The 24268-nt window shown below is 41.8% G+C and overlaps 2 protein-coding genes across 4 annotated transcripts; both read right to left on the minus strand.

Annotated features, from left to right (window-relative positions):
- Window positions 1–1676: 1676 nt before the first annotated feature.
- Window positions 1677–5109, minus strand: LOC104441409 (ankyrin repeat domain-containing protein 13C; the record flags this gene model as incomplete). The annotated part of the gene is given in 4 exon segments (XM_010054553.3): window positions 1677–1997; window positions 2000–2273; window positions 3544–3963; window positions 4054–5109. Coding segments are annotated over 4 exon segments (1857 nt in total), but the record flags the coding sequence as incomplete, so codon positions are not given.
- Window positions 5110–7731: 2622 nt separating this feature from the next.
- On the minus strand, window positions 7732–22409 carry LOC104441412 (lactoylglutathione lyase GLX1). Of its 3 annotated transcripts, none has more exons than XM_039311413.1 (9): window positions 22381–22409; window positions 22038–22169; window positions 21086–21210; window positions 20261–20325; window positions 19960–20172; window positions 19625–19672; window positions 19393–19500; window positions 8519–8671; window positions 7732–8006 (listed from the first exon to the last, which is right to left on the minus strand). In XM_039311413.1, the coding sequence occupies exons 2-9, from the start codon at window positions 22145–22147 to the stop codon at window positions 7965–7967; spliced, it is 864 nt and encodes a 287-aa protein (XP_039167347.1). In that variant the 5' UTR covers window positions 22148–22169; window positions 22381–22409; the 3' UTR covers window positions 7732–7964. The 3 variants fall into 3 exon arrangements, with proteins under 3 accessions (XP_039167347.1, XP_039167346.1, XP_039167348.1); XM_039311412.1 differs by lacking the exons at window positions 19393–19500; window positions 19625–19672; window positions 19960–20172; ... (2 more) ...; window positions 22038–22169; window positions 22381–22409 and adding exons at window positions 8762–8869; window positions 8985–9032; window positions 9310–9522; ... (2 more) ...; window positions 10764–10898; window positions 11008–11109; XM_039311414.1 differs by lacking the exons at window positions 7732–8006; window positions 8519–8671 and adding exons at window positions 18534–18638; window positions 19150–19299 and having other exon boundaries at window positions 19390–19500.
- Window positions 22410–24268: the final 1859 nt, after the last annotated feature.

The following is a 24268-nucleotide window of genomic DNA, read 5'->3' on the forward strand; positions in this document are numbered from 1 at the left end:
ATTGTTTTTCCTCCTCACTCTTCACTTCAACTATTTTATTTGAAAACAAAGAAGGACGAGACAAACCCTTAAAACTTCTGACTCACTAGAAACCATGTGGATAATATTTGTAGTTAAAATTAAGCATCAAACCTTACTAAAATAAATAAATCCAAATTTTGATCGTGCATTAATTTTTCATGCAATGTTTAATTGACATGATTTTTGCACCTACGAAAAGCTTATTATTTGAGCCTTTCAAAATAAGTTTGCTGGACCGAAGTAAAGGGGTTGGATGAGGAGGAAATCAGGCTAACTGAAGATGAAGTTAAAAAGTTGGAAGTAGAGAAATTAAGGCTAAGAGAGGAGGTTGATAAAGCAGTCTGCAGAAAGTATAGACAGAAAGATAGAGAGTGTTAGGCAAGGAATGATTGATGAGGCAAGCACAGACTAAAAAATAGAGTGTTAACTAAAAGATGCTGAAGGAAAAATCGATAACCCATCATTTACTGTAGTCGAAGGGGAAGTCATGGAGGACAAAATTCAGTCTATTGAAGACAAAAATAAGCTCCATTGTTCAATTCTTGAGCATCAATTTCCTCAAGGAATTTTTCTATGATATGTGATTAATGATGAACTTCTTTGTATTAGTCTACTAATTAGTTTACTAAATGGGAGAGTCAAAATCTTGCCTATAAAGTTACATAGTGTAGAGAATTTTTCTATGATATGTGATTAATAATGAACTTCTTTGTATTAGTCTACTAATTAGTTTACTAACTGGGAGAGTCAAAATCTTGACTATAAAGTTCCATTTTTTAGAGAGAAATGCTCTAGAAGAGAATGTATTCTATTGCTTAAAAGTTGGATGATGCAAATGAGGAGAGGACTCCTCTATTTATACAAAAGTCCCTCTAATTACAAATCTCACATCTCATCTCATGGTGGAGATCTATCTACGTGCTAATCTCACTTGCTAATCTAACAGTAGAGATTCACTCCCGCCTTACAATCCAATGATAGAGAGATTTAGTCATTGATCAACCAATCTGATGGTGGAGATACATCTTAGTGAATATCAATCGACATCTCACAATCAATCGTAGAGTTTGAGTCCTACCCATCTATCCAATGGTCATTGTCTCATTGGATTGATGACTTGGCAGTACATCCGAGACATTCTCCTCCACCCCAAGTTATTTATGTGCGCACGGTTGGGCAGTTTTTATCTATTTAGTGTAGAAAATATCCAACAAACATATATTTTACAATTGGATACATAAAATGAGACCTGAAAGTTTTAAGATAAAATGTTAGCTGAACGACCTATCATTTTCATTCAGTAATTGGGCAACGAATGGAAAAGGCTACATATTGGGCCTATGTGGGCAAGCCTAGGCCCAAGAAAGAAAATGCTGTCTAGGCTCGTCCAAAAAATGCTTGGCCCTTCATTGACTCAGATGGGCCGCTAAGCCATGATCAAACCTATGTACTTTCAAAATTTTCATCTGATTTGTTGTAAATTGCTTTCTCCATGGAAGATAGCCATGAAATTAAAAGCTGATTTTCCCCTCACCTTACTAAGAAAACCTAGTAAGTGTCTGGCCAGGGAGAGAGAGAGAGAGGGGCAGGCAACGGCAACGGTCGGGTGCAACAGATGTCCCGTGAAAAGTTTAAGTTCACGGATCTACAGCGTCTCTCTGAAAGCGCAAGAAGAGCAAGTTTGAACCACTATTGCATTTATGATCTTGGCTCTTCTTTTTTTGACTTTCTTTTTCCTCCTTTTCCAGCTTTGAAAGAGTACAAAGGCTCAACTTTTCTTTTTTTTTCTTTTTTCTTGCCTGCCCATCTTGTTTCCTTTTCCCTTTAGCTAAAACGAAAAAAGAGAGAAGAAAAGAATCCCAATTGGACCTACGACTTAGATTTTCTGACTGACTTGGATTTCTTCATCTTATGCGATTTATCATCGATGCTACTCCATGAATATCCGCTAGGTATTACAAAAGGATCGGACTGCTGGGCGGGGGACACCGCGGCTGCTCCTTGCTTGATCCTGCCGACCGGCTACTGCTCCGCCGGAGCCATGACGCCGACGACGACGTTGATGACGACGACGACGATGGCCAGGACCAGAAGGATTCCGATTTCTGGTCCTCCTCAGACCCGCTTCTCGATCCGCCATTGAGATGCCTGGGACTCGAGAGCGGCGTGTAGAACCGTTCGGTAGGCTGGAGCTCGACGAACTTTGTGAACGTTATCACCACCCTCACTGTCGGGACCACCGGAATTGCCACCTGCACACCATCAAGGAGATAACCACTAGCGTTTCAATCATGCACCTAAAAACTGCACTGTGCGCACACAAAGCTGATGAGAAGCAATCAAGAGGGGAGGCCCCAACACAGCGGCATGCCTAACGGGACAGCTCTCATGACTAATAATGTCTAAACCCCAAGGAGAGGGGGGCTTCATCTAGAAGTAGGATCTAAGACTCAGAAAGCTTCCCTAGTCGTCCTTTGAAAAAGTAGTGGACTATGTCTGTCGGTCTTTAGCTTAAATTTGAAGCCAAAATTACAGCAAGACAGGCACCACATCGAACTCTACTGCTGCACACTATTGTATTGGCCAGTCGTTTTCCCTGAATTTAACCCATCACCAAGGAGTGAAAACGACACCATTCTCCAAACCCTGTCCCAAGTTCCAAGCCAGGGTCGGGAGCAACCTTAAAGTTGTTGGGTCCAGAGTTCAATGGACCGTCATACCACTTCTTATGTTAATCTGTCCGAAACCCCAATGGTCGAAACATGCTTATTCCCCCATTAGACCAGACGAAGAAAAGACTTCTCCGATGCAGAGAAGGAAGGACAAGCAACGGCAGCAGCAGCATGGGGCCCATTCCTTGCGCGGAGCACCCAATAGGTAAACTCCCATCTCACGTTACCCCACCGACCGACGAGGGCCCCACAAAAGCTTCCAAAAGCCAGTCCTTGTCACGCCACTCAAGTAATTCCATTGCAGGAGTCATGAACATAAATATACTCAAAGAAAAGTGGGCAGGGACAAAGCCAAAGTTTGGAACAGCAAGAACAAACAGGGAAAAAGCAAAGATATCCTTGGACCACGACCCCAAGACGAAGACAGTACACCCCCGAGGTAGACCCCACGGAGCGATTTCAAAGAAAGGGACAAAGCGCTCTATCGACGAGATACGAAAGATTGGTGGATCCGCAGCGATACTTTAATGGATGCATCTTCTCGACTCAGCAAGGAATCTCTTAGAATAATATTATATGGTAAGAGGCTACCTGTTCCTTCCCCTTCCTATCTTGTCAAACGACTTTCTAGATGGAAGGAAGCCAGACCCAGGAATCAATTCCCAGATTTTCAATTTGAAGAAATCTCGTAGTTGGTCTTTCTTTATTCACGGAGAAATTTAAAAAAAAAAAAAGAATGGGACTTTGGCTGATTCGGTGCGGTGGCTCACCAAAATGATTTGAAAATTTCGTCATCAATGCATGCCGGAAAAGTGCCCGTAAAAGTGCCCGGAGAAGGAATGTTCCTTACCTTGACCGGAAAAGTGCCCGGCGGGAACTTGGTCGTGAGCAGCTCCCGCATCCTCCGGACGGCCTTCACCTTGTTGGCCAGTATGTCGAGCAGCGGCAGCAGCTCCTCCGTCTTCAGCGGGAACTGCTCGGTCAGCCAGACCGACGGCCTCAGGCTCTTCACGTACTCCTTCTCCTTGGTCTGCGGGCTCGGCGCGACCGCGATCGCGGCCCTCCGGTGCGGCGGGGCCACCGGCGCCGCGGAGAAGGGCACCACGTCCACGCTCTTCCTCCCCACGTGCACCCATTCCCTCTCCTCCCTCACGAAGCTGCTGTGCCTCCGTCTCTCGCTGTTGTTATTGCTGGGGTTCGAGAACATGAACTGGGGATTCTCGGCTACGAGGAAGCCATCGTCGTCCTCGTCGAGCTCAAGCGGCAATACCTGCGTGAACGACGGAAACTAAGTGTCTAGTGACGAGGAGATAAAATTCAAATTTGAAAGTCAAAACCATGAAAGACGCTCCAAAAATACCTGCTCGCTGCCGGCGACGTCGTTCTCCGACGAGGTGACCTTGCGCGATCGGAAGCTGAACACTACATTGTGGACTTCGTAAACCCTGGCCTTCCACTCGCCGATGGACTCCGTCTTATCTTGTCTTCTCCAATTAGTTCTGCTGACGAGCTCAGCCTTCGTGACGTCCATACCTGGACGGTACACGCTCGTCTGGGAACAGAAGCCGGCGATGTCCGAGTCGCTCATGGGAGCACCGGCATTCTCGAACGCGTTGAAGATCTTCCGGTTGTCGTGGTTGAGGACCAGGAGGGCGCCCTCGGGGACGCCGTGGCTCTGGTCCCCTTCCCCGAGGAAAAGGAAGCTCTGATCGGCGCGCTGGATCTTCAGGCCGTCGAAGCCGGCGAGGGAGGTGTCCGCCCGGAGATTGCCGTCGCGCTTCCAGATCCGGTACGTGTCGGAGGGGGCGATCTTCCCGACGAACGGGATGACGGAGCTCTCGAAATGGAACGAGATCTCCATGTAGAAGTCGCGCATGCGGCGGAGCACGGCGATCACCCGGGGGAGGCGGCGGCGCCACTTGCACCAGGCGGAGCGGTGGTGGTGCTCGAGGAGGACGGACGCGATCTCGGCGTTCCGCCGGCAGAGCGCCTCCTGGAGCGGGTTCCACCCGGCGGCGTTCTGGAGCGAGGCGTCGGCGCCGGCGGTGGCGAGGGAGCGGGCGGCGGCGGCGTCGGAGAGCCGGACGGCGAGGTGGAGCGGGGTCTCGCGGAAGGGGACGTCGCGGCGGTCGACGGCGGAGGCGATGCGGTCGGCGAGCACCTCCTGGGCGAGGGACTCGGACTCGGAGTGCACCAGGCCGGGGTCGGCGAGGCGGGGGAGGGAGGAGAGGAGGCGGGACAGGGTCTTGCCGTCGCCCAGCGCGACGGCGTAGTGGAAGGGGCTGTGCGCGTAGTCGTCGGGCTTGATCGACGACGACGGCGTCGTCGAAGACGCCCCCGCCGAAGGCGTCGCTGAGACGACGACGACGACTTCGACATCGCGAGGCCGGAGGAGACGACTGCTGCGGCGGCGGTGGCGGCGGCGGCGGCGGCGGCGATGGCGGCGGCGGCGGCGGCGATCGTTGCCTTGGAGAGAGAGAAGGGGGAGGGAGGAGGAGGGTGGGGAGATGGGAGGAGGGAATGTTATTTGGAGGAAGAGAAGGGGGAGGGCAGATTGGTCTTTTCGGGGGCGGCCCGTTTGGGAAACAGGGAAGACTCCAATCTCGCACGGCTTTAGAGAGATGTTATGGGGTGAGTGGAGAAGACAGTTCGCTTTTTACCTTCACTTCTTTTGTCTGCTCCCTCTTTCAAAATTGGAAAACAGCCCAAGTCACACCTCATTTTGCTCACTCAATTAACGGGTCTCGTTACAATCCTATCTTAAAAATTGAATTAATTACCATCAAAATCTTAAATCGACATTTATTAGAATTAACATATAATAAATTTACTTCAAACTATTCGAAATAGGTATGTTTGTGATAAAATTACCCGCATTAATTTCTATTAAATTTTACGATAAATTGGATGACACGATAAATGTATCAATTTGAAATTTTATTCTTTGTTTATTATAGGTATACTAGTTTTTAATTTTTCGTAATATTAATTAAATTTAACGGAAACTAACTAATGATAATTTTATCACAAATGTATCATTAGTTTGGATTTTTAGTAATCAAAAATTAATTTTGAGTAAATTTGTCACGAATGTGCTAGTTTAGGATTTTATGTGGTATTAATCATGTTTTATAATAAATCCCATTAAAATACATGGAAAATGACGAACCCAACTTGTCAAATATACTCGTGTTGACATATATGCATTTCCCGAGATTATGAACAAAGTGCCAACGAATGGTGGGTACTTGGGATTTCGTGAGACAAGAATAAGTTCAGAAGAGGATGATTAGGATGCATCATGGGATATTGGTTCATGACAATTGGAACATTCATTTTAAATAATAAAAGAAAATAATCGAATTTCCAAATCTACACCTTTATTCATCTCAAAAAAAGAAAAGAGACATGGAGAAACTTTCGCCATTCTTTTATTTTTTCGGTTCGATCGTGAAACGGGGGGTTGAAATTTGAAAATGAAAATGACGGGGTCGGGTTGGGTTGGGTGTGGGGCGGTGGGCGGCGGTCTCTTTATCGTGACCACGGACAAACGAACGACGACAGGGGAACCTGTCTGCATTCATCCGGACCGAATCCCAAACGTGGCATCTCTCTCTCTCTCTCCCTAGCTGGTTCGTCTTCAACGCCCGCAATTACCAGCTAATAATTTGGGAATAATTTCCTTCACCGCTTCGCTGCTTCTCTTTTGTCTTTTCTTTTCTTAAAAACGATTACTTTAGTCACGTCTCTGTGTCTGCCTCCGCGTCCGATCCCCTGCCTGCCGCTGCTGCTGCTTTACTTTTTTGAACGAGGAGGAAAACGGAAGATTTTTTCCAAGTTAAAAAAGCCCACCACCAAGCCAGCCAGACAGCCAATGGTCAAAAGAGCTTCTTGCCTCGGCACATTCTATCATGCCGAGACGAGCCCGGGCCTGCCTCCTCCTTTCCTTTTTATTAATTGGGAGGGCGTTTTTGCGCTTTTTGTCGCTCCGAATCGTGGCCCTCCAAGCGGAAATCGACTGTGGCCTGGGATTGTGGAGCTAGAGCCCCACTCCGTCTTCTTTGACGCCCTTGTTCTTCTTCTGTCTTCGTCGAAGTCTCCTTGTCTTGTCTCCAGGACCGGGTTCGATTAGCTTGGAAAGATGGGTTTTCTTTGGTCTTTTGTTGGTGGTCGGACCTCTTTTTGGTTTTGAGGTTGTGTTCCGTCGATGATGGGCCAGAGGAGGCGGACGCTGAGGCGGGTACAGCTTAGAGAGCTCATCGGATGTTCGTGGTGGTCCATCGGCCGTCACCTAGGTGGGTTACCCAACGGAGGTGTGGCCGAGTTGCCGATGGGCCAGGTGTCCGGCACTAACTAGACATTGGGCAATCCTCTAGAACCGAAAGCAATACTCGTCCTAATTAAACCAAGCAACTAGGTGGGTACCCAATCAAGGTGTGACCGAGTTGCCCCAGGGCCAAGTGTTCAGCACTGACTGGACATTGGGCAATCCCCTGGAACCAAAAGCCAACAACCAACCCCAAGTCACGCGCACTCGATCCAGAAGTGTTTTAAAACATATCCTGAAGATTATTTTACATACGACTTGTAAGAGCCTAAGAGAGCTTTTCAAGAACCATCATCCAAGAAAGTTGAGCACACGAGAAAACCCATTTCTCATGATTGATTATCGTGGGGTTGGGTGTAATCCAAGATTGGGATACGATTGTGACACTCGTGATTCGAGCGATTATAATAATCTCTTCACTTTAATTACAATTGAACATCCCGTTGATCTTCCCATAAAGCAGGTCAAATACAGCCCACATGCAGCACAAGCAAGTTTGCAAAGAGGAAACATCACAAGACTTGATCCGTATGGAAATGAGTCAAAATGACAAGGTTCCTTTATCGTTAAAAAAGGGTCGATGGCCAGGTGATTATCAGCAAACATGGACACTATCGACCTAGGAATAATCGTCGGACGTTTCGGGAGATGGTTACTACATACTCAAACCAATTCCAGCTAGGATAAAGCCAGAGTTCTAACGCAGTCACATCTTATAATCACAGCGCATGAAATCTACTCATTCTCATATAAATATCAGACATAAGCACCAAGATACAAAGCAGATAACACACGAGTCTGATACCTCATGGCCAAACATGAGTACCAAGCAGGCAGTGGTAGTTGGTAATCGATGGCCAATACACACAACGTTTTATTTATATCAGAACGAAAAGACTATGCATCTGCTCATCGGATTGAACACTCACACCATCACAGGATTCCTACTGCAGTTCCTTCAGGAAGTCTTCATTGTCAACCAGGACCTACAAGCAAAAAGTCTTGAGGATCACAACGAAGTCGCCACGAAGGGGAATTAGAATATAAATACAACGTCTACTAGTTGAAAGAACTGATGCTGCCATATTTATGTCTATTCGCAACGTATGTGATGTGAGGTTTTGGGTAATGATTACCATTATTGCTGAAGACAAAAAGGGTAGCCTTCTCTGGTGGAGTGTAGACACAATGATTTCAGGTGTATACCCGCGTTGTGTGCTTTATACTTCCCTTTCATTTGTGTGCAAAACAATAATCATATGCACTACACAGGTCCCTCATCTTCCAAGGCAAAGATGCAATAAAGTAGTTATCTTTTCTTTTTTTCTTTTTTTAAGTGACACTCAACTCAAATATATGCATTGCCAGTTCTATACACAGTACTCCTCAAAAATATGGCCATTAACTTTATCTGCATCTTAAGCAGAGATACAATACTGCATTCCTGCTCATTCCCATGAATAAAGAGAGGTTTGATATTCACAAAGCAGAAACTTACAGTTTTCCAACCATCTGGATCTAGGAAAGAGGTAATTTTGGTGTTGATCCCAGGAAGTGGTCCTGGCTGTCTAGTTATTTTCCCACCAAGCTCTTCAATAACCAGCTCAACCACCTCACCACTCTTGCAGACATCATCAGTGCTGATGGCAACCTAGAATCGAGAGCAAACGTTCTTTAGCAAGTGAAAGCGAGAGATCTAAATTACATTGCATTTACAGCAAGCAAAAGTAAACAGACTAACTTGTGCATATGCATTGCCCTTGGTATACTCAGTAACACCATATTTATAGGTGAGCTTCAGCACAGTTGTCTCATTCTCTTCAGCATAACCCATCATGGCCAAGGAGTGCTGTCATATTTTGTGCAACATTTTGAGAGTGGAATAATCTTAAAACACTTAGGGAACCAACATGTGGTCCAATGCAAATGATACCATATGCTTATGTAGAGCAGGGATGACCAACCTTGTACTCGGGCTTATCCACTTTCCTCAACAGTTTCATGCCCAATGCCTGCACAAGGATAAGGTAAATCCCTGAAACTAATATTGTAGCAAAATCACAGTCACAGTAAAACTCTTTGGAACGAACAACACGAAGCGAAGTCTTTTTCCCCCCTATTTGTATAACCATCAGACCCATTGAACTCAATTTCTACCTCATAACATCAGTTCTCACATGTGAACCTCACACCAACAAAGTAGCTGCTAGCTGCATCTTAACTGGAAACAGTATCATCGGAACACACTAGGAGAAGAATCTCATCAATATGCAAAACAAGAAAACATACTTTCTCATAAAACTTAATTGCGCGCTCCAAATCACCGACTCGAAGCATCACTTGGCAAAGTGGTTCTGGAGTTGCACCTCTTTGAATAAGCTCAAAGATATAACCATCCGGGTCCTTCACAAAAGCAATGACAGTCGTTCCACCTTTCACTGGACCAGGCTCCCTTGTGACCGTGCCACCCTTGGCCTTGATATCTTCAACCATCTTGTACACCTGCAAAATCAAAGAAATCCAAAATGGATGACCAATGAAGCAAGCAATATACTTTGAAATGTTGTTGAACAGAGCAGAGACACTCACATCTTGAGTTGCAATGGTAAAATGCCCGAAGCCAGTTCCAATATCATAAGAGCTCACTCCATAATCTGAAACAGAGGAAAAGCAAAGTTTCAGGAAGCTACTGAAACGATGAATGAGCGCCACCTTATACTATGCCTTTAAAGAAATTTCTTATAGCCTATTTCACCATTCTCCACAAACACTGCTCATATAAAAAATTAGAAGTTTCAATGGATGTTGGAATGTTCTAACATTTTTCCCCTTTTGATAAACTTTGATGCAAAGAAGGAACGAATAGGGCCGGTTTTATGGCCTTTGCCTGTCTAACTTAACATCAACACGAATGTTCTCGTGGAAACTGAACAAGGATGGAACTTTTCCAGTAAAGGTCCATGCCACATGAAAGAGACACTATGCAGTCACTAAAATGGTGGGTTCACTCAATCATAAGTATTTAAACCTGCCAGCTAGTGAAGTGGTAAGCCTACAATAATGCATTCAGGAAACCAAATTCAATGACCAGAAAGAACAAATTAGCAACGACCTAGAGAGAATAAAAATGGTTGGTCCCCTTATTTGTTGGTAAAGAGGTCTGCACTGCATGTTATTACATATTAAACTGCAGCAACACAAAAGAAAAAGGTCCAACGACTCTGATAACTGAAAAGAACAAATTGACTAGTTTCTTCAAGAGATGCAATCTCTTCATATGCACATTAACATAAACAACAGAAAAAAAAGGCTGAAATTTGATGAGTCAGCCCCAGAAAGAACATACTGTGTGTCAACTCCATAACGAAGTGAGATTCTTCGAGGTCATATCCGAGGAAGGCATTGGAGTATTTCTCCTCAGGAACGTCCCTTTTCCTCAGCAACTTCATGCCAAAACATTCCGTATAAAATCTGGCACCAAATAACGAAAACCACAAGAAATGATCACCTTCCGATTCCAGAGAACCAGTTGACAACATCTCACAAGCCTCAAAACAGAGAACAGCAAGAACACGCTTTTCAAGCAACCCATTTCTCAAAACAACCAAACGATGCATTTTTCACCCATGTCCTCTCTTGGGTCCTGATAATCATAGTTCATTCTCATCTTTCGTCCTTAGAAACTGCTTTCCCCGGACACAATAAAGACCAAAATAGCAAAGAAAACGCGATGCGGTGCGTACTTGATCGTGCGGTCGAGGTCGCCGACGCGGTAGACGGCGTGGAGCAAGCGGCGCTTGTCCTTCTTCGGCCACTCCAGGAGCTCAGCATTTACGAGTGCAGCTTCAGCCATTTCCGAAGGCTCGGAAGGCGCTCCGCTGCCACCGCGAAAAAAAAAATCAAGAAGCCATCATCAGTACCCACAAAAGCTGGAGCGCTACACGATAAAATCCGAGACGAATTACGAAAAATCGAAACGAGACTGACCGGAGCGTAGACTGCGAATTCGCGTAGCAGTCGAAGGGTCGAAAAATTCTAAAGAGAGAGCGGGAGAGAGAGTGCATGGTGAAGAGTGTCGATTGACTTCGAACGATCGCTGCGAGAGCGAAACATATATAGGGAGAGTGTGAGCATCCGTCATAGAATCTGCTAAATTGACGGGCTGTCACCCGGCTCCGCGGTGAATGACGCGAGGAGATCGCGGGAAGACAACACAAGACGGAGAAGGCCGGAAGTGACGCTACAGTGGTTAGGCGATCGGCCAATGAGGGGAGGCTGTCATCTAGCGGAACCGACAGCCGCTGCCTCTCGACACCGAGGGATTAAGGAAAGTAAGATTTGACCTACAAGTAGACCTGCCTGAAAGTCAAACCGCATGGTGATATGGAGCACTAATATTATTTAATATTTTTTACAGATACGATAATTTTTTATTTTTTTTTGGTGATATCATTTTCTGTTTCCGGACTCGATAGAGGGCGTGTTCATTCTGGACAAGGAAAAATTAGGACACTGGATTTATTTCTCGGAAAATTTAGCAGCGTAGGAGTAGTGGAATCTAGGTTTTGAATTTTAAGTAGAGGTTTTGGACAGAGTAATGTCTAGAAATTCGAATTTTGCGACTTTTTCTTTTGGTCAAAAAAGCAGAGGTGGTCCTCCTTGATTGATGGTAGGGTGGGGTTGGAGGGTAAGAAAAAAGGATTGGATAGAAAGATGGACACAGTGTTGTCAATAGTCCTAAGGATAATGATTTGACGGTAAAGGGTGTTTTGGGTAGAATTCTACGTCATTTTATAATGGATAAAAACCACCAAATTTTAATTTTAAATTTGTATTTATATGACATATTTATTTTAGTCAAAATGCAGTTAATGAGAATTATTAAAAATCTATCTACATAAAAAGAAAGTAAATAGTATTTTTTTTGTCGAAAAGTAAATAGTATTGACATGACACTCATGTGACTTAATGAAATAAAACTATATTGTATTTATTGAAGAATCATCTAACAAAATCTTAACGGATAATAAATATATCACATAAATACAAATCTTCAATTCAATGAAAAATTTGGGTAAATACATCACAATATGCATAATTTAAGATTTCTTATCACGGTTTGTGTAATTTAGGGTTTTTATGATTTTTCCTCTTTATAATTTTTTTAAAATTTATCCCAGTATTAGAGTATTTAAGTAATACATCTTAAGCAAATCACAAATTGCAATAAAGTTAAAGATCCATATCAACAATGACCCAAAAATAGAAAAAGAGAGTGATCTTTAATGATTATAATTTTTTATTGCTTGAGTATCTATATCTATCACAAGAATCTCTAGGGAAAAAAGGTTTGATATTTTATCTTCACGTGGAAAATTTGAATCTCAAAAGATTGAAAAGATTGCGATCGATGAAAACTAAATAGTATGATATAATTCGTGAATGGAAGAATTAACCAAATTTGAATTGAATATCCAAGTGTCTTTTAAAGTTACGAATTATAACTTGTACGTGTTAATAATATATGATACTGGTTTATGTGAATATCTTTCAAAATGGTTTTTCTTCCGTCAAATATATTTTGAAATGGCAACTACCAAGATTTATTTAGTTTGATATGATTTTTTTTTTGGTAAGTAAGTTTGACATGATTTTTAGAAAATTGGGAAATGAAGGAAGAATGAAATGACAACCTGCTAAAGCTTTAAAGAATTCATAAAAGGTAATTACCAAGATTTATTTTCACTCCTTATATTCCTCACACACTTCCTTTAATAATGTTCTGACCATCGTATCATTTCCTTTTTCCACGCTTCGCATGCTTGTACCACACTGATTCATGTGGTTTAACATGCGTGTACCACACTGACTCATATCATATGTGGGGTCCATTTGTTGTCCCTCTTTTGATATGATTTGTCTCTTCTCCTTTTTTTATGGATAAAATACAAATTATTATCCCATGCATATAATTCTTTCTGTATGAAATACAGAGTTCACCATGGGAATTATCACGTGTGGATTGGAGAGTCATTTTTTCTTCTTGAACGCAGAAATCCCTCGTTGCCTTATAGTACTATAGATATAGATAAATCAATGGGAGAGATGATATAATTCCAATCCTTGGGTTTTATTACAGTTTATGAATTAAAATTAAGTTAAATAGAATTTATTCACATAATGTAGCTATGCATATTTTGGTTTTGGAAATTGTAATTGCAAATTTAAGTGGATAATATAATATCACGAGTTACATTGACAATCTATGTCAACATATATTCGGCGTTAACCATTGCAATTTAAATTAACTAGATATACCTATAAAATTCTTAAAGTATATATCTAAATAGTGTTAGCAAGCCTATTACCGGCCTTGCACCGCCCAAACCTGCCAAAATCCTCACCACCTATTTCTTGTCGGAAAGTGCCGGCCTAGTGGGTGCCCGACGAGGAGGCAACCCTACGTCCGATGCCCATCCATAGCCAAGCCTTGGTGGGTTTAATGTTCTCCAACCTGTCTTGCACCCTAACTCCTTCCCCATTTGTGCACCTTTGAAGCTCTTTCTGCTTGCTCAAAAAAAAAAAAAAAACTCTTTCTGCATTCTCACCTGCACAATTATGCGCAATGCCTTACAGCACTTAAAAGGAACTTTGAAATCAATCATAAAATATTAACTACGAAAATCTAACAAGAGATTAACAAACATCAAATCTAGAGTTTTAGCTTTCTTGCAATGAATAATTAACAATATCAACATAATTGTATGCAAAATTCAAGAAAAACAACTATTTTGATATTTTTTTTCTCAAATTATACATAATTGATTGGAGGAAAAATTATCCAAAAAGTCATAAACTTATTGTACGGATGACAAATCAGTCTTAAATCTTTTATTATGCCAATTTAATCCTAAATCTTTTATCAATTTGCCAATTTAGTTATAGACCCTTCATTGTATTAATATAGTCATAAACATTTTGACGATTTGTTGGTATAGTTTTTCCAGCCAAATATCCATATAATAGGTTTGGTGCTTGTAAGACATGTCTTCGAAGAAAATAAACTTTGTATCCCCCAATCGCTGGCTTGTATGTTTGGTTCTTGTAAGACATGACTCCAAATTAGAAAAGACTTTTTGGAAACCAAGGAAAAAGAGTAAGCAATTTCAATAGAGAACCATCTACAGTAGGGGTGTCAAAAAAACCCGACACGATCCGAACACAAAACAAGTATACTTGTTTCTGTTCGGGTCATGTTCAGATAACAAATATAAAACAAACAAAACAATGTGTTTTGGGTTGGGTCAGGGTTCGAACATTGTTCGACCCGAAACACGTTAATTCCAAACACGCCAAAATCACAAACCCCAAACAGTCAAACACAAACACATACCTCGTCGGCTCCGCCTTCTTCTCCGACAAGTGCGCCTTCTCGTGGAGTCCGCTGCCGCCCTCTGATCGACGCGCCTTCGCCTCACCGTCGCCGTTGCCACCCCTCGCCTCCGCCTCGCCGACGCCGGAACCCTAGCCGCCGCGTGCGGCCGACCATCATCGACGGCTCGGGGACTGGGTTCGCTCGGCGATCATGGCACTCGCTTCTCGGCTCGTTTCCAAGTTTAGATGTATATTTGCTTGAGGCTTGAGCTAAGACACCGGATTTACCGATTGTTCCTTTTCTTTTCGAGCTGCGAGGGTGATTGTTCTTTCGCGTTGTGTGCAGACTCTGTGTTTGCTTCAATTCCTGAGTGAACTGCGGCATACAGTTTTTGAGCGATCGTGACACTTAAGTTAGCGGGTTCCCGTGTCGACGTATCTCGCGAAGCTTGCTCGCATCTCCGTGAAACCATACTGAAGTGAGGATCATCCACGGGGCATGATGGGTTCGGAGGTTGAAACGCTTGAGGAGAGATTGAAGTCTTCCTTGGTCCAGCTCCATGCGGAAGGTGCCATTCTTGAAAGGATGGTGTACAAAAACAAGAACCAGCATAGGCGTTGGTCCTATTTCCAGTATCTTTTGAAGGTTCCTTTTTTCGCCCACCGTTTGACTGGTGTCATGACTCATGACCTACTTTTGAGCTTTTTAAAATTAGTCAAAAGGCATTGGAATCTGAGATGTCTTATTTGAAAAAATGAGAGGGAAAGATTGAAGTTTAGATGAATAGCCGATGAAGGATTCGTGGATCTTAAGTGTTTACTGGTGGTTTTGTTTATACAGCTTAAAAGTTTTAAACCAGTGCAATCAGCAAAAGATTGCGTCATTTTTTTTGAGGTCGGGAAGCAGAAATTGGATTTGGCAAAATTTTACCCCTCTTTTGGAAATGTAAAAAATTTGGGGCCAGAGTGATTAAGGTGAAAGCTAGCCCTCTCAACTGATTGTTATTAGTGTTCTTTCTGGTACCTTTTCTTTTTACCGTCGTATGTATGGCCTGGCCGAGGTTTTTCATTCCAGCGATTCCTGGGTTGGCAGGAAGAGGTTCCTTTTAGAGCTCGTTTTATTTCAACTCAAGTGGGTAAGAGTCATGTTATCTTAATTTCTCACGAATTCATCTGTTAATGCTTTCTTATTCAAGTTTCCTTCCAGTGAGCTGAGAATTGACCATTTGCATTTGTGGAAATACCTGATCCTGTGTTTTTCTCTATGCAGTAAGGAACAGATAGAAAAAAAGGGAGGTGAAAAAAAAAAAGAAGTGAAAACCCAGAACCCGACCCGAACCGACCTAAATTTCCAATGCGAGTTTAATGTGTTTCGTGTCCGGTTCGGGTCGGGTCGGGTCAAACTATGTGACCCTTATGTTTTCGGGTTAGTCGGGTAACATCAAAACCCGACCCGACCCATTTACACCCCTACTACATAGTGCTTTTAGGTGACATTCACATGATATAGTCTCCTTGCACAACAAATATTTGGAACCTTGAGTTTTGTCATGTCTGTGACTGCATCTAAATATAAGATAAGAGAAAATGATACAAATAGTCCTCAAATTTTGACCTAATTTACAATGTAACCCTTGAACTTTTTATTTGCTTAGCGTAGTCCATGAACTTTAGCCCAATTTGCAATGCGATTCTTGAATTTTTAATTTGTTCAATGTAGTCCATGAACTTTTGGTACATATTTAATTTAGTGTATGGTATGAAAATAATCAATGTTGTCCCTAATTTTCAATTAATGGAATGACTATATTGAATATTTTATATAGTTTAGGGATCACAATGAATATTAGGTTAAAGTTCAAGAATGGTATTGAACAAATTAAAAATTTAACGACGACATTGCACATTAGACCAAAGTTCATGGATCATTATCCCCTAAGAAGACAACTACAAGCTCATGCACCGCGTAGCACACCAATCACCAACCTTTCTCTCACCTTTGTCAAGCCCTTTAAGCAATAATTGACTGCTCATTAGTATGAGCAAGAGGGCCTGAGCTTCTGTTATGATACCTTTAAACTCTCTAGGCCCTGTGTACCAAAAGAGGCCTTGCTCTTACAAGGCTTGAGCTTTGGCCCCCAATCAAGCGACCAATTTGGGCGGGCTATCACCCGGTTTCGCGGTGAATGACGCGCGGAGATTGCGGAGGAGACCGTCAAGCGACGAGGATCTCGGGCTAGAGGGGTTAGGCGATGGGGAGGCTGTCATCCAGCGGAACCGACCGCCGCTGCCTCTTGACGCCGGGGGGATTAAGGAAAGATTTGACCTAGGGGTGGACCTGCCTGAAAGTCAAACCGCATGGTGACATTGAGTCTAAATTATTTATTTATTTATTTTTACAGATACAAGAAATTTAAAAAAATTGGCAACACTACTTTTTATTTCTGGACTCGATAGAGGACGATGTTCATTCGGGACTAGGAAAAATGAGGGCACCGGATTTATTATTCGGAAAAATGAAGCACACGTAGGAATGAGCTATAGGTTTTGAATTTTAAGCAGAGGTTTTGAACAGAGTAATGTCTAGAAATTCAAATTTTGCGACTTTATTTTTTTGGTTAAAAAAAGCAGAGGTGTTCCTCTTTGATCGATGGTAGGTTGGGGTAGGAGGGCAAGGAAAAAGGAGTGGATAGAAAGGTGGACACAATGTTATAAATAGTGCAAAGGAAAATGATTGACAGTGAAGGGTGTCTTGGTTGAAATTCCAGCATCCATTTGTAATGGACAAAAACCACCAAAGACCAACGTCTGTTTCTCCGAAGACTTTAGGACCTGTTTAGTAACCATCCCAATAGTGACAGGTTTTGATTTTTTGTTCTCAAGAATAGTTTTAGAGTAGAATCATATTTGGTAAAATATTTATTCCCAGAAACAAATTTCTATTTTTTTTTGTTTAAAGTAGATTTGAAACAGAATCAAGAATAAAATGAAAATTGTTAATTTTGTTCCCGAAAAAAAATCTAAGAATCAAGCTTTTTTTTTCTTTTTTTTTTTCTTATTCTTCCATTTTCTTCTTCTTCATCTATCGCCACCGCCACAGTTGCTGTCCACCGCCCACCGCCACTAGTCGCCGGCAACCGGTTTGGTGAGCTCGCCGAAGGCAAGCCCAACCACCGGCGAGGCCAAGCCTTGATAGGGCTAGGCGAGCCTTGCGATCTGGCGAGATCGAGCATCGTCGATGGCTAGGTGGGCCTTGCCACCGGTGGCCGGCCAAGCCTCGCGGAGGCTGGGTGAGGTCCGCCTAGCCACCAACGGCGAGGCCCGCCTAGCCACCGGCAAGACTCGGCCAACGAGGGCCGACCTCGCCAAGGGCTAACGACGCTCTGGCGAAGTCGCGGCCCTCGTCGGCCTATTGCCGGACCAACGACCGGCAACTTGAAGAAGAAGAATAGGAGAGAGAAAGGAAAAAAAAAAAAAAAAAAAAATAAATGAAAAAAGTAAAAAAATTATTTGGAGTAGAAATTTTGAGCACGGTACCAAACGCAATTTTATTCCAAAATTAGAAATTTTAAATAGTTACCAAACGGCTTAAAATACTTAGAAATTGTTTCTCGGAACGAGAAAAAAAAGAATCATTTCGATCGAAATTGTTCCGGAAAAGAATCGTTACCAAACGCGTCCTTAACATTCAAGTGAAAAGGATTGAGGAGTTTGAGGGCACAAACATTGCTTTGATAGCCACAAAAAGGCGTGGAGGTGATGGTTGCGATTACTGTGACCATCGGACGGTCGACATGGTAGAGCCCGTCATGGAGACCATCAAGAATTGTGAACATTACCATTGTCTCAAAGAGTTCCATAAATTATTCACCAAAGAAAAAAAAAGAGTTCCATAAATTCCTGGCAAGGTTCCTTATTTAATGGATTTTTGAACCTGAAAGATTTTAATGCAGATGTGGATCATCATCTTTTGCACGTATATTTCCAAAGATCGACAAGCAAACCTCTTAGCTTGTACGTTGAGGGGAGATGCTTTTTATTTTTGTGGGATCAAACGCAGGTTGAGCGGAAAAGAGCAGGTGAAGTGCGGATAAGAACGTGGTAGTTGGTAATCGATGGCCAATACACAACGTTTTATTTATACAGACGAAAAGACTACGCATCTGCTCAGCGCATTGAACACTCACGCCGTCACAAGATTCTTACTGCAGTTCCTTCAGGAAGTCTTCATTGTCAACCAGGACCTACAAGCAAAAAGTCTTAAGGATCACAACAAAGTCGCCATGAAAGGGAATTAGAATATAAATACATCGCATATTAGTTGAAAGAACTGATACTGCCATATTTATGTCTATTCGCAACGTATGTGATGTGAGGTCTTTGGGTAATGATTTCCATTATTGCTGAAGACAAAAAGGGTAGCCTTCTCTGGTGGAGTGTAGACACAATGATTTCAGGTGTATACCCGTGTTGTGTGCTTTATACTTCCCTTTCGTTTGCGTGCAAAACAATAATCATATGCACTACACAGGTCCCTCATCTTCCAAGGCAAAGATGCAATAAAGCAGTTCTCTTTTTTTCTTTTTCTTTTCCTTAAGTGACTCAACTCAAATACATGCATTGCCAGTTCTATACACGTTACTCCTCAAAAATATGGCCATTAACTTTATCTGCATCTTAAGCAGAGATACAATACTGCGTTCCTGCTCATTCCCATGAATAAAGAGGTTTGAAATTCATAAAGCATAAACTTACGGTTTTCCAACCATCTGGATCTAGGAAAGAGGTAATTTTGGTGTTGATCCCAGGAAGTGGTCCTGGCTGTCTAGTTATTTTCCCACCAAGCTCTTCAATAACCAGCTTAACCACCTCACCACTCTTGTAGACATCGTCAGTGCTGATGGCGAGCTAGAATCGAGAGCAAACATTCTTTAGCGAGTGAAAGCGAGAGATCTAAATTACATTGCATTTACAGCAAGCAAAAGTAAACAGACTAACTTGTGCATATGCATTGCCCTTGGTATACTCAGTAACATCATAGTTATAGGTGAGCTCCAGCACATTTGTCTCATTCCCTCCAGGATAACCCATAATGGCCAAGGTGTACTGTCATATTTCATGTAACATTATGAGAGTGGAATAATCTTAAAACACATAGGGAACCAACATGTGGTCCAATGCAACCTTCACAAATGATACCATATGCTTATGTAGAGCAGGGATGACCAACCTTGTCGTCGGGCTTATCCACTTTCCTTAACAGTTTCATGCCCAATGCCTGCACAAGGATAAGGTAAATCCCTGAAACTAATATTGTAGCAAAATCACAGTCACAGTAAAACTCTTCGGAACAAACAACACCAAGTGAAGTCTTTTCTCCCCCCCCCCCCCAATTTGCATAACCATCAGACCCATTGAACTCAATTTCTACCTCATAACATCAATTCTCACATGTGAACCTCACACCGACAAAGTAGCTGCTAGCTGCATCTTAGCTGGAAACAGTATCATCGGAACATACATTAGGAGAAGAATCTCATCAACATGCAAAACAAGAAAACATACTTTCTCATAAAACTTAATTGAGCGCTCCAAATCACCAACTTGAAGCATCACATGGCAAAGTGGTTCTGGAGTTGCACTTATTTGAATAAGCTCAAAGATATAACCATCCGGGTCGTTCACAAAAGCAATTACAGTCGTTCCACCTCTAACTGGACCAGGCTCCCTTGTGACCGTGCCCCCCTTGGCCTTAATATCTTCAACCATCTTGTACACCTGACAAAGTTGAAGAAATCCAAAATGGATGACCAATGAAGCAGGCGTTATACTTTGAAATGTTGTTAAACAGAGCAGAGATACTCACATCTTGAGTTGTAATGGCAAAATTTCCAAAGCCAGTTCCAATATCATAAGAGCTCACTCCATAATCTGAAACAGAAGAAAAGCAAAGTTTCAGTAAGCTACTGAAATGATGAATGAGCACCCGTTTATGCTATGCCTTAAAAGAAATTTCTAATAGTCTATTTCACCACTCTCCACAAACACTGCTCATATAAAAAATTAGAAGTTTCGATCGATGTCAGAATGTTTTGACATTTTTCCCCTTTTGGTACACATGGATACAAAGAAGGGGCAAAATAGGGCCGGTTTTTATGGCCTTTGCCTGTCTAACGTTGAAATGAAGGTTTTCCTGGAAACTGAACAATGAGGGAACTGTTCCAGTAAAGGGTCGTGCCACATGAAAGAGTAGACACTACACAGTCACTAAAATGGTGGGTTCACTCAACGTACGTATTTAAACCTGCTTGCCAGTAAAGTGGTCAATCCCGTGATTTATCATAAAAGGATCCATATTCCACTTACTGCGATGTATACCGACTAAGCCTACAATAATGCAGGAAACCATTCAATGACCAGAAAGGACAAATTAGCAACGACCTAGAGAGAATAAAAAATGGTCGGTCCCCTTATTTGTTGGTAAAGAGGTCTGCACTGCATGTTATTACATATTAAACTGCAGCAACACAAAAGAAAAAGGTCCAACGACTCTGGTAACTGAAAAGAACAAATTGACTAGTTTCTTCAAGAGATGAAATCTCTTCATATGCACATTAACATAAACAACAGAAAAAAAAAAAAAAAAAAAAAAAGGCTGAAATTCGATGAGTCAGCCCCAGAAAGAACATACTGTATGTCAACTCCATAGCGCAGTGAGATTCTTCGGGGCCATATCCGAGGAAGGCATTGGAGTATTTCTCCTCAGGAACGTCCCTTTTCCTCAGCAACTTCATGCCAAAACATTCCGTATAAAATCTGGCACCAAATAACGGAAACCACAAGAAATGATCACCTTCCACTTCCAGAGAACCGGTTGACAACATTTAGGGGTGGCAAATGGATGGGTCGGGTCGGGTATGGATCTGGTCGAAAATGGGCCGACCCAATCTGTATTGCTAAAACCTATTAATATTTTAGGAAAATCCATTTATACTATATGCTAATTGAATTAAAACTTTTTAATTTTTTAAATATAATTTTTAATTATTTTTAATTTTTAAATATAATTTTTAATTATTTTTAATTTTTAAAATATAATTATAATTTTTAATCGAATTTAATTATTTTATTTTTAATTGACATGTCGGCGAGCTTGAGCCTCGCTTGGCCTATCGCCCGCCAGAAAGGAAAAAAAGAGAAAAAATAATTGAAATATGAAAAATAATTATAATTTCAATTTTTTTTATAAAAAAATATAAAGTTATAAAAGCCATGGATTTGAACTTTAAAATAGATTTCCTTTTCTAATAATTCATTTAAATTCATTTTTTTTTTTGTGTTTTACTTTTTCAGACCCATTTCTAATTCATATTTTAACTTTCACTTCACTCGTATACGAGTCATTGAACTAAAAATGGGTTATAAACCCATTTTGCCAGCTCTAACAACATCTCACAAGCCTCAAAACAGAGAACGCCAAGAACACGCTTTTCAAGCAACCCATTTCTCAAAACAACCAAACGATGCATTTTTCACCCATGTCCTCTCTTGGGCCCTGATAATCATCTTTCGTCCTCAGAAACTGCTCTCCCCGGACACAATAAAGACCACAATAGCAAAAGAAAACGCGATGCGGTGGCTACTTGATGCTGCGGTCGAGGTCGCCAACGCGGTAGACGGCGTGGAGCAAGCGGCGCTTGTCCTTCTTCGGCCACTCCGGGAGCTCAGCATTCGCGGTTGAAGACTCGGCCATTTCCAAAAGCTCGCAACGCGCTCTGCTCCCACCGGGAAAATGAAAATCAAGAAGCCGTCATCAGTACCCACAAAAGCTGGAGTGCCACACGATGAAATCCGAGACGAATTACGATAATCGAAACGAAGCCCACGAGAGTGAACGGAGCGTAGATTGCGAATTCGCGAAGCGGATGAAGGATCGACGTACAGAACTTCTAGAGAGAGAGGAAGAGCGAGGGAGAGCGAGCGTACCAGAGGGTGGTGAAGAGTGTCGAGTGACGCAGAACGATCGGTGCGAGCGTAACATATATAGGGAAAGCGAGACGTCTGTCATCGAGAATCCCGCTAATCCCGCTAAAATGACGAGCTGTCACCCGGTTTCATGGTGAATGACGCGCGGAGATCCCGGGGAGACCGGAAGTGATGAAGATCTCGGGCTAGAGTGGTGGTGATCGGCCAATGAGGGGAGGCTGTCATCTAGCGGAAACCGACAGCCGCTGCCTATCGACACCGAAGGAAAATGATTTGACAGTGAAGGGTGTTTTCGGTAAAATTCTACGTCGTCTTATAATGGATAAAAATCATCAAATTCTAATTTTAAATTTGTAAGTGTGACATATTTAGGTGTTGTTTGGTAACGTGTCAAACAGTATTTGATTCGATTTTTGTTTAGGAAATAGTTTTGGAACGAGAATCGCGTTTAGTAAAATTTTTATTCTAGGAACAAATTTGTTCTGGAAACAAATTGGGAGTGAAATCAAGAATAAAAAAAAAAAAATTGATTCTTATTCCGGGAACAAATTTGAGAATCAAAACCAATTATTATTCTTCTTCCCTTTCACCATCTCACGATCGCCGTTCGCGCAACCGATCACCATCCACATGTCCGGCCGCCTTGCTTGGGAGGTTTGCCAGGCTATGGCGAGGTCCGACGAGCTCGCCGGAGGCAAGCCCAACCACTGGCGAAGCTCGACCTCGCTGGGGCTGGGCAAGCCTCACGACGCCCCCCCGTCGGCGGGCGGGCGAGCCTCGCCCACCGCCGGCAAGGGCGAGCCTCGGCCGACAAGGGCCGACGACGCTCCGGTGAGGTCGACGGCCCTTGTCTGGTCGAAGAAGAAGAAGAAGAAGAAGAATATGAGAAAAAATAAAAAAAAAAGGAAAAAAGAAAAGAAAAAGTAACAAAGTAAAAAAATTATTTAAAAATTAAAAAAAAAAAAAGATTTGAAACATAATTAATAAGCACGGTACCAAACGCAATTCTATTCCATAATGAAATTTTGGACAGTTACCAAACGGCTTAAAATGCTTAAAATATGTTCCGGGGAACAGAATAAAAAAAAATCATTTCTGATCAGAATCTACTCCCGGAACAGAATCGTTAGCAAACGCGTCTTTATTTTCAATCAAAATTCGATTAATGAGAGACATTAAAAATTTGTCTACATAAATGTAAGAAAGCAAATAATGTTGACATGACACTCACATGACTTAATGAAATAAAACTATATTGTTTTTTGTTGAAAAATCATCTAACAAAATCTTAACGAATAATAAATATATCACATAAGTACAAATCTTCAATTCAATGAAAATTTTTGGGTAAATGCATCACAATATGCATAATTTAATATTTCTTATGCTATAAAAAAGTCACGGTTTGTGTAATTTAGGGTTCTTTTTATGATTTTTCCTCTTTATAATTTTTTAAAATTTATCCCAGTATTAGAGTATTTAAGTAATACATCATAAGCAAATCACAAATTGCAATAAAGTTAAAGATCCATATCAACAATGACCCAAAATAGAAAAGAGAGAGATCTTTAAAGATTATAATTTTTTATTGCATAAGTATCTAAAATTTATCCCAATATTAGAGTATTTAAGTAATACATCATAAGCAAATCACAAATTGCAATAAAGTTAAAGATCCATATCAACAATGACCCAAAATAGAAAAAGAGAGATCTTTAAAGATTATAATTTTTTATTGCATAAGTATCTAAAAATTTATCCCAATATTAGAGTATTTAAGTAATACATCATAAGCAAATCACAAATTGCAATAAAGTTAAAGATCCATATCAACAATGACCCAAAATAGAAAAGAGAGAGATCTTTAAAGATTATAATTTTTTATTGC

The sequence above is a fragment of the Eucalyptus grandis genome, chromosome 4, assembly GCF_016545825.1.
Source record: "Eucalyptus grandis isolate ANBG69807.140 chromosome 4, ASM1654582v1, whole genome shotgun sequence".
NCBI classification, from domain to species: Eukaryota; Viridiplantae; Streptophyta; class Magnoliopsida; order Myrtales; family Myrtaceae; genus Eucalyptus; species Eucalyptus grandis.

Excerpts from the sequence above, each read along its gene's own strand:
- LOC104441412 (XM_039311412.1), bottom strand. The coding sequence starts at position 11,084 with ATGCACTCTCTCTCCCGCTCTCTCTTTAGAATTTTTCGACCCTTCGAC. Across the intron at positions 8,870-8,984 it reads TGGATAAGCCCGAGTACAAG|CACTCCTTGGCCATGATGGG; the intron begins GTTGGTCATCCC and ends AAAATATGACAG. Across the intron at positions 8,007-8,518 it reads ATCCAGATGGTTGGAAAACT|GTCCTGGTTGACAATGAAGA; the intron begins GTAAGTTTCTGC and ends TTTTGCTTGTAG.